Source organism: Lactuca serriola, chromosome 8, assembly GCF_051521515.1.
Source record: "Lactuca serriola cultivar US96UC23 chromosome 8, Lser_US96UC23_V15, whole genome shotgun sequence".
Classification (NCBI taxonomy): domain Eukaryota; kingdom Viridiplantae; phylum Streptophyta; class Magnoliopsida; order Asterales; family Asteraceae; genus Lactuca; species Lactuca serriola.
The window spans coordinates 315,473,148-315,482,192 of NC_136415.1; the positions used below are offsets into that span (position 1 = coordinate 315,473,148).

Genomic DNA, 9,045 nt, shown 5'->3' on the forward strand with positions numbered 1-9,045 from the left:
TTAACAAGTGTTTGAGTATAAGAAATGCTTTTGTTTGATGTTTTCATATGTAAGTGGTTAACACAATTATATTGCGTTCTGCTTGTATTCTCCCCCTAAAAGCACTTAAAAGTGTTGAAAAGCATTAAAACTGTAATTTGTAAGGGTATGAACTCACCTTATGTGGGTGATTCAAATGAATGTTCGATATAGGATGCTAAGTTTATGGATGAAGTACCGAAGCACAAATGAGTCCTATTTAGCATATTAAGACATAAATATGTATACATTTAGTGATCATAATCATAAATATAGCAAGGAAACAGATTGAGTTGCAAGCTTAACTTACAAAAGAGGGTTCTAGAATCAAAAAGGGAAGGCTGGAAGGATTTCACGGCCCACACTCTAGTGTGTGTTCTTGGTGAAATGATGAAGATGCAAGTGTTCACAACCCAAAGATCTTGATTTTCTTGGGTTCACGGCTTGGTGTTCTTGACAAATGGAGAGGATGCAAGGGTTCACAGCCCAAGAACACTTGATGTTCTTGAGTTTACGGCCCAAGGATTTTGAAGGATGAAGAATACTTGAGGATCTTTGGCAATATCTTATGAAGATTCTAAGGAAGAGGATGATATTTGAGAGGAAGGTGTTTTAGGTTGAAGATCCTTGAGAGAGAAGGCTTGTGTTTATGGTCAGAAGGGAAGAAGTGAAGTGAAATCAGTTAACACTTTTTATATATAAGGAAGGAGTTCACGGCCGTAAACCGAGGGTTCATGGTCCGAAGCCCATTCATGGCCCGAAGCTCGTTCACGATCCGAAGGCTCATTTGCTAATGGCTATAAACCGTGGTATGAGAAAAATGATGCAAGTATATTTTTCATCAAGTGTTGTAAGGGTGAAGGAAAATCAAATTGCCCTTTTAGATTGTGGGCTACTTGGATGAGACAAGAAAATTCATTGCAGATCAAGTCAGTAATTGTTAAGCACAACTGTTGTAGAGCAGTAAATATGGGGACAATTTTGACATATAGGTGAATTGGAAAAATGTTAACTAGTGACATATTGGAAAGGTTCAAGATTAGTTATAGTAAAATGAAAGCAGTAGTGAAGACCAATTTTGGTCTCAATATAAGTGTCAAGAAATGTAGAAATGAGAAAAGGTTTAAGCTGGATGAAATTGAGGGTAATTTGGTGGGATGCTATGAAAAATAAGGAGCTATGGTGTAGAGTTATTGAGGGCTAATTCAGGTTCAACAATCAAAATAAATGTGGATATTATGTGTGATTTTATAGTGTACTTTTCAAATATGTTTGTTTGCCTGGAGGGTGTCAAGGATGGATGGATTGAAGGGTGTAGGAGGATTATTTGTATTGACATATGTTTTTTTATGGGTATTTTCAGAGGTGAGGTATTAGCAACTATTGGTAGGGACTCCAACAATCAAATGTATCCTCCAACATGGTGTGTTATTTTTAGCAACTGTAGATGGAAATTACCGTTTCTAAGAAATAATAACAAAAGAGAACCAAAACTAGTTAAATATCATATGGTATAAATATATATGTTATGTATAACTTTTTGGGCCCCTTTAGTAAGTCATTTAGTTAGTATATAACTACTAGTTACATGATTATGTGAAAGACACTCCCTACCCTTGACTTTCTTCATGAAAGCCTTAACTTTCAAGGGAAGAAAAGGGATTACTTGTGGTGTTGCATCTTACACTCCATGCTTATCAAATAAAGACTATACTTTTCTTTAATGCTTGCCTTGACTTTGGGCATAAGCGTATGTATAAAAGGAGTGTGTTGGTTGTAAGAAAATGTTGTTCTTTTGGTGCATTCTCTTGATTTTGTTAGCTGTCAAATTTGAGAGTTGTAACTCTCTCTCTCTCTCTCTCTCTCTCTCTCTCTCTCCCTTTCCTTCTTCTTGCAATTTGGTGCTTGATTTTAAGGTCCATACATTGATTCTCCTTAAGGATTATTTGGTATAAGTTTTATTGTCTTAAGAACAACTTAATACAAGTGACGACTAGCATCTTGAAGTGGGTTATCCTTAGTCGGTGGATACTTGTAGAGGAACCCTCTTTTGTGTTCTTGCCATCTTCATCAACTTCCAACCTCCTTATAGGAATCAAAGACTTCAAAGGTTGTTGCTTCTTTTTCCTTCTATGGTTGTGTTAATCTTTTCATGCTTTAAAAAATGATTATTGGTGGGTTAAAAGAGTTTTAACTTTATTATATTTTAAAGCTTATGTTTTTGTTTTTAGCATTTTTTGGAAAAAAGATTTAGAATATAACACAATATATATTCCCTTACAAAAGCATACTACTTTCAAAGTACATTGCCCCTTACAAAAGCATACAAATAACATTAACTTAACTTTTCATGATTTTCACCACAAACATAACAAAAAACATCTAGATAAAACATTTCTAAATCACCAATTTCCTTGTCATTTGATCAAATTTCTTTCTAAAACTCATACAATTGTCATTTGTCTACATCTTGTGTGAATTCAAATCATTTTCCAAAACTTAAGTCTTTAGTTATGTTGAGCTTGCTTCTGGTTCTTCTTCATCTATCTTAATCTTATTTGTTGGTTCGTCCTCATCAACCCATTTTTAGAACTTAAAACTTTTCTTATTTGGATCCTTCATATTAAAAAAATATCAGATAACGAAGAAATTATTTAGGAGAAGGATATGATAATGCTTTCAAATACACGTACCATAGAGTAACGACAAATCCTAAACTGTCTACTAGAATCAGTCTTGGTGGTGGATGTCCAAGTTTGAGAAATGTACCCACACCGACAAAGCTTCCTATCTTCAAGTGTGCTCTTTGATTTGGAAATTTTCGTGCTTGACTTAGAGATCATGGATTAAGATGAAGAAGAAGAAGCCACGAATGAAGAAAGAAGAAGTTATTCACATAGGTGGAGATTCTTGCCTTACTTTGTTTCTTTAATGATGAGTTATAATTTATATGGTTGAAAATGTCCTACATGTCAAGTAAAATGCCAAATCAGCCATTAATTGGAATATCCGGTTACCACAAGGTAAGGTAAGTACAAAATGTAAAGTTAGATGATATTTTTTTGTTCGATTTTTTAAGTTTGTTGGTATTTTTTGAATAGTGTGTACTTTAATGATGTTTTTCTACAAAATTAAAACTTAATTACCTTTTTAAATCATTTTCCCAATCTCAAACTGATTATTTTTCGATGTAATCATTTTTTGCTCATATTCCTTTTAGCTAGTTGTTCTAAAATGAAATTTAAATTTTTTTGGTCGGATTTGTTTTTTTTCTTTTAAACAGTCAACCACAAATATATTAAAACTCTAGCAAGACATTAGAGAAAAAGAAAGAAAAACCTTACAAATTGTTAAGAGGGAATTGCATCTAACAATTACAATTAAAAGTAAACTTTCTATATCTATTACTAATCCAAAGAAAAAGTATTCTCTTATAGAGTCAACAGTACTATCATTTCTCATCTTTCCGCCTTCGAAAACTGTATGTCTACGAAACCTCCATAAGCACCAAAGAGACGTCTTAACCACTGCATCTATCACTCTTCTTTTATTAGCTCTTCATCGAATCGCATCAATTAGATCAAATAAACCATTAATGCAATCAAAGGAGATAATTTGAATGTCTAACCATTTGAAAATTGCATCCCAAGTTTTGGCAGCCACCTCACATTTAATGAACAAGTAATCCAGTTGCTTGGTACGGTTATTTTTATGGTGCGGTTAAGCGGTTATTTTTGCGGTGCGGTTTTGTTTTTTTTTTTTGTGTTTCGGTTATTAACCGCATGAATTTGGTACGGTTATTTTCTGTGGTTTTTAACCGCACTTTACAGTTCAAACAGTTTAAGAGTTTAACCATAGTACTTGTAATAATAAAACACCATAAGGTATAAGATAGTTAACTGAAATTACAAACAACTAATATCTTAAAAACGTTAAATCACCAGTAATTAACAATAAATATCTTAAAATTGTCAAATTTCACTATTTTCCAAAGTTAAACACAAGAAAAACCAACACTATTGTCTTCTAAAATTTTATCCTTCATCCATAAAAGTTGTCTTATATTTAATATTTAATATATTACTACTTAATAAAAAAAATTGTATATAATATATGCGGTGCGGTTTTTTTGTGGTTTTTGAAAACTAATAACCGCACCGCACCGTAAATTTGCGATTTTTGAAAAACAGAAAACCTCACCATCGGTTTTTATTACGGTTGCGGTTTATGCAGTTTTTGCGGTGCGGTTTTTACTCACCCCTACTTTAACCCATAGTAGATCATTACATGCCAAAAAACGGCATCTCCATTTTTTAAGGAGATCAAATTTAAAATCCATTCCCCCCCCCCCCCCCCCCCCCCCAAATAAAAATGGAGCGATAAAATTCCTACTTTTTGCAATAAAAACGGTATAAGAAAAATCGACATGTAATAAATTCCCAAAACATCTAATATAGATTTAATTAAAACTGACCTTCCTCCAATAGAAAGAGTAGAAACTTTCCAAGCTGACATCTTCGTCTTAATTATTTTTTCCAAATTAGGCTCCAAGCATTCACCATGTTCATTTTTTGACCGACCGGAAGACCCAAGTAAGTGAAAGGTAATTTTCCCGGTTTACATCTGAGAATTTTTGAGTACTCAACCACTTTATCCCACTTAACACCAATACCAAAAATTTTAGATTTTTCCAAGCTAATCTTCAAACCAGAGACTAAATAGAAACAGTGGAGAATTGCAACCATATTAACCATGTTAGCCTTATTCCAATCTCCAAGGATAATCACATCATCCGCATAAAACGGATGTGACAAATTGGAATGAAGACCATCAATATAAGCTTCTTTAAACATACCCTCTTGAATAACATGCTGTATGGCCACATGAAAATCCTCCATTACCAAAATGAAAAGGAACGGCGAAAAAGTGTCATCTTGTCTAAGACCTCTTTGGAGTTGAAATTCCTTTGAAGGATTTCCATTAAGAAGCGCAACTGCTCTAGCAGAAATTAAAAATGGATGTATCTAAGCTCGCCATTTATCTCCAAACTTCATAAATTTCATTACCGTATCTAAATAATCCCAACTGATGGAATCACAGGCTTTAGAAAAGTCAATTTTAAATAGCATCAATTTTCTATTCTTCTTCTTATACCACTCAACAACTTCATTCACCACCAACGGACCATCTAGAATTTGTCTATTTTTAATGAAAGCCATCTGCTCGTCACTAACAAGATTACTGATATCCTTTTCAAATCGTAACACCAAAATCTTTGCAAGGATTTTATATTGTATGTCGATCAAACTAATAGGACGAAAGTCATTAACTACCATCAGACCCATTACCTTTGGAATCAACGTAATGAAAGAAGAGTTACAGCCTGAAGGGATTATAGTCTTAGAAAAAAACTCTGAAACAAAATAAAAAACATCGATCTTCAACACTTCCCAATACTTTTTAACAAAAGTAAATTTAAAGTCGTCTAGGCCTGGAGCTTTATCACTCCCACATTCCCATACGACCAACTTTATTTCTTTAATTGAAACAGAAAGTTCAAGACCGATAACTAGAGAGGCCGAGAGTTTCTAAACCGAGAGTTCCTTCAAAGAATCAGAATAACTTCAATTCTCTTAAACTTACTAGAAAAGTGTTCAAAAAATTTGTTTTTTACTTTAGGCACATCAATTATCCAATCTCCCTCAATTTTAATCCCTTTTAAAATTGTCTTTTTTGTTAAACACTTCATGATAATACTTTGTATTCTCATCACCTTTTATGGACCATTTGATTTTTGCCTTGTGAGAGATATCCGACATATCTTTCTTTTCTAACAATAATAAGGGCGTGTTCGGCAAAACTAGCTAGTAGCGGGTAGCTTGTAACAGGTAGCTTATAGCTTGTAACGTTTTATTAAACGTTGCATGAAGTAGCATTTGGATTTGTAGCGTTTTGATTAAACAAAACGCTAAAAGCTTGTAATACCAAACGAGACTTTTTGTTTTAAACGGAGCATTTTGTCAAACGCTAGAAGCTAGAAGCTCTCAAATACTCCAAAACGTTCGGTGCCGAACATGCCCTAAATCTGCTCTAGCCTTTCTTCTCTCCGACAATATAACATCAGAAGCAACACCATCATCAATGTTCTTATCCAACCCTTGAATATGCTTTAATAAATTATCTTTTGTGCCATTTTTATTTTTTGCATTTTCCCACTCCACACCAATCCTTAATAGATTGCTTAAGCCTTTTAAGCTTATTTTTAAATCTAATGGAAGCATTTACATCATTTTCAATTTCTTCAATACACCAGGAAGAGCTAACCAAGTGATCAAACCCATGCTCCATCATCGAGGAGTTGACGAATTTAAAAGGTCTTGGACCACAATCTTGGCAATTCTAACATAAAAAAATTGGTCCGTGATCCGAAATAGTCAAGAGCCATAGATGAAAGGTCTCCTTTGATCGTTACTAGTTCTTCTAATAAAATTTTGGGCTGTTAAATGAAAATGAAATAAGATACCAAATTTTCGGGTTAAAAATAAAGTTACAAAAAATGGAATTATATTAGTAACAAATTAGTTATCTAACTACGTGTATAATAAAGTAACCCAAAAATAAGACGTATGCTGTTTGAGAATTATATAGATATTCAAAGGTTTAAAAGTTGCAAGAATGTCTCTATCTTTGGTAGATAGTCATTTCAAAATTGGAAGACAACTAAAAATAATAGATAATTATTGTTTTAGAATATCATTTGATAGATATAATCATGTAATTTTTTAATAGATAAATATAAAAGACTGAGAATATTGCAAGTAGGGCATTAAATATTTAAGGAATTTGGAATAAACAATTGGGTTAAAGCGTAATAGGTAGTCAACCAAAACGTGTAGCCCTTTGATTTCTTTCTGTTGCCGACTCATGTATTTCATAATACTTTATAGTTTTAAAGTTAAACACGTTTGAAGTTAGACTGTTTTTCCATACGTCTCTATGCTCTCGCTCATAATATGTCGGTTGCTTAGACTTGTGTATCATATCATTCATATCATTCATATGGTATTCATCATCAAATTGAGAAATACTTATACTATTACGTGATCATTGATTCAACTTGATAATATCAGTAATGTGTTTAAATTCACATATAAGAATTCGACAAGATACATAAAACCTACCCCAAAACATTCAATGATAAGTTCTGAAATAAATTCTTATTAAGTTCACAAATTATAATCGTTCTTTATCAGATTTCACACATGACTAAAATACTATGTTAGCGTATCTAGTAAATAACCATGATTAATTCAACTGATTTTGAAAACACAACGATTACAACTTCTTCCATCAGAAAAAAATACAACTCCATATATAGTTTTCGAGCATCGTAATACCAAGATATCAAGTCTTCTAATATTCTTACAAAACATTTTTTTTTTATTTATAAACCTAAGATTTTTCTCCTTTGTTTCTCACAGTGAATATGATCCAAACTTGAGTGTTCATGTCCTTTTCATTTAATAAGATTTTTTTCTCCATTGATAAAATGACATGTCACCTAACCTAATTATATGGCCACAAAATGCAAGTGGGCTAGGACTTGTATGGAAGACCCATGTTAATATATGAACCAATAAGGTATCATATGGGCCTACATAAACACCATTGGATTCTTGTTTGGCTTCAAAGGTAAATCATTTTACAACATGATTAATTGATTATATGGCTCTCGCAATATTTTGCCACTAAATTGAAGGTCAACAATTCAAATCAAATCTTGTTTAACTTGCCTTACATTTTTCCTTATTTAATGCTCCCAAGTTACTCAATCCCCACTTCCAAGTTTAGATATATATTCCCTTCAAAACCCTAACGAACGAAGTAAATCTCAATATCTAATTCTTCACTAAAATCCCACCATCATGAGAACATGTCCTTTGTTGCTATACTTCTTTCTTATTTTCGTGGTTCGGGTCAAATCCGACCCTGATCCACTTCAAGACTATTGCATAGCTGAAACACGAAATCCACAAACTGTTTTTCTCAACGGGGCTCCATGCATAAACCCTATTAACGCTGCACCTTCTCATTTCACAACTTCTGCGTTATCCAAACCTGGTAACACTGCAGCAAATCCTTTAGGGTTTAATGTCACTCTAACAAATATTCGAAATCTTCCTGGAATGAACACTCTTGGGTTAACAATGGCTCGAGTTGATATAGCTGGAAATGGGCTTGTTCCACCTCACACACATCCACGTGCTTCCGAAGTAACTATTCTTATTAAGGGCTCGCTTCTAGTGGGATTTGTTGACACCACAAATCGTCTTTTTACACAACAGTTACGTGAGGGTGATTCGTTTGTTTTTCCAAAAGGTTTAATACATTTCTTGTATAACCTTGATTCAAAAGCTTCAGCGCTAACCATATCAGGACTTAGTAGCCAAAACCCCGGTGCACAACTTGCATCGTCTGCTACATTTACAACGAAACCGAGCATCCCTGATGACATTTTGAAGAAGGCGTTTCAGATTAATGGCCAAGATGTGTCCAGGATACGTAAAAATTTAGGTGGTTAATGTAATTCTTAAACATTTCACCGTTTATATTTGTGTTTGAAAGAAATATATTTACATCTCATAGAAAGCAAGGAAAAATAGTAATCGCTATTAATAATAAAAATACAAATATGTTAATTGTTCATGTTTATCTATGTCTACTTTTTTTTTTTTTTGGCTATTTTACCGAAAATGTTTGATTTGTGTATGTTTTATATTGCAACTTTCTCTTTAAATATTTTGTTTTTGCAACATCTTTTGTAAATTGTTGACTACATCGAGATTAATGCATAAACTTTGTTTTATTATGTCATTAACGTATTAGTTGTTCGATTTAATTTTCTTTCATTAGTATTGACAAGACAATACAAAAAAAATAAGAATGTTCTATCATTTTACATGTTCCTTTTTTGAATGAGTAAAAGAAAGTGACAGGAGCGGTTAACATCGTCTGAGATTTCACCAT

General features: G+C 33.0%; 1 protein-coding gene across 1 annotated transcript; it reads left to right on the forward strand.

Moving 5' to 3' along the window:
• The first annotated feature begins 7,883 nt into the window (after positions 1 to 7,883).
• On the forward strand, positions 7,884 to 8,724 carry GLP7 (germin-like protein 7). Its single transcript, XM_079018266.1, has one exon. The coding sequence runs from the start codon at positions 7,944 to 7,946 to the stop codon at positions 8,598 to 8,600; it is 657 nt and encodes a 218-aa protein (XP_078874392.1). The 5' UTR covers positions 7,884 to 7,943; the 3' UTR covers positions 8,601 to 8,724.
• Positions 8,725 to 9,045: the final 321 nt, after the last annotated feature.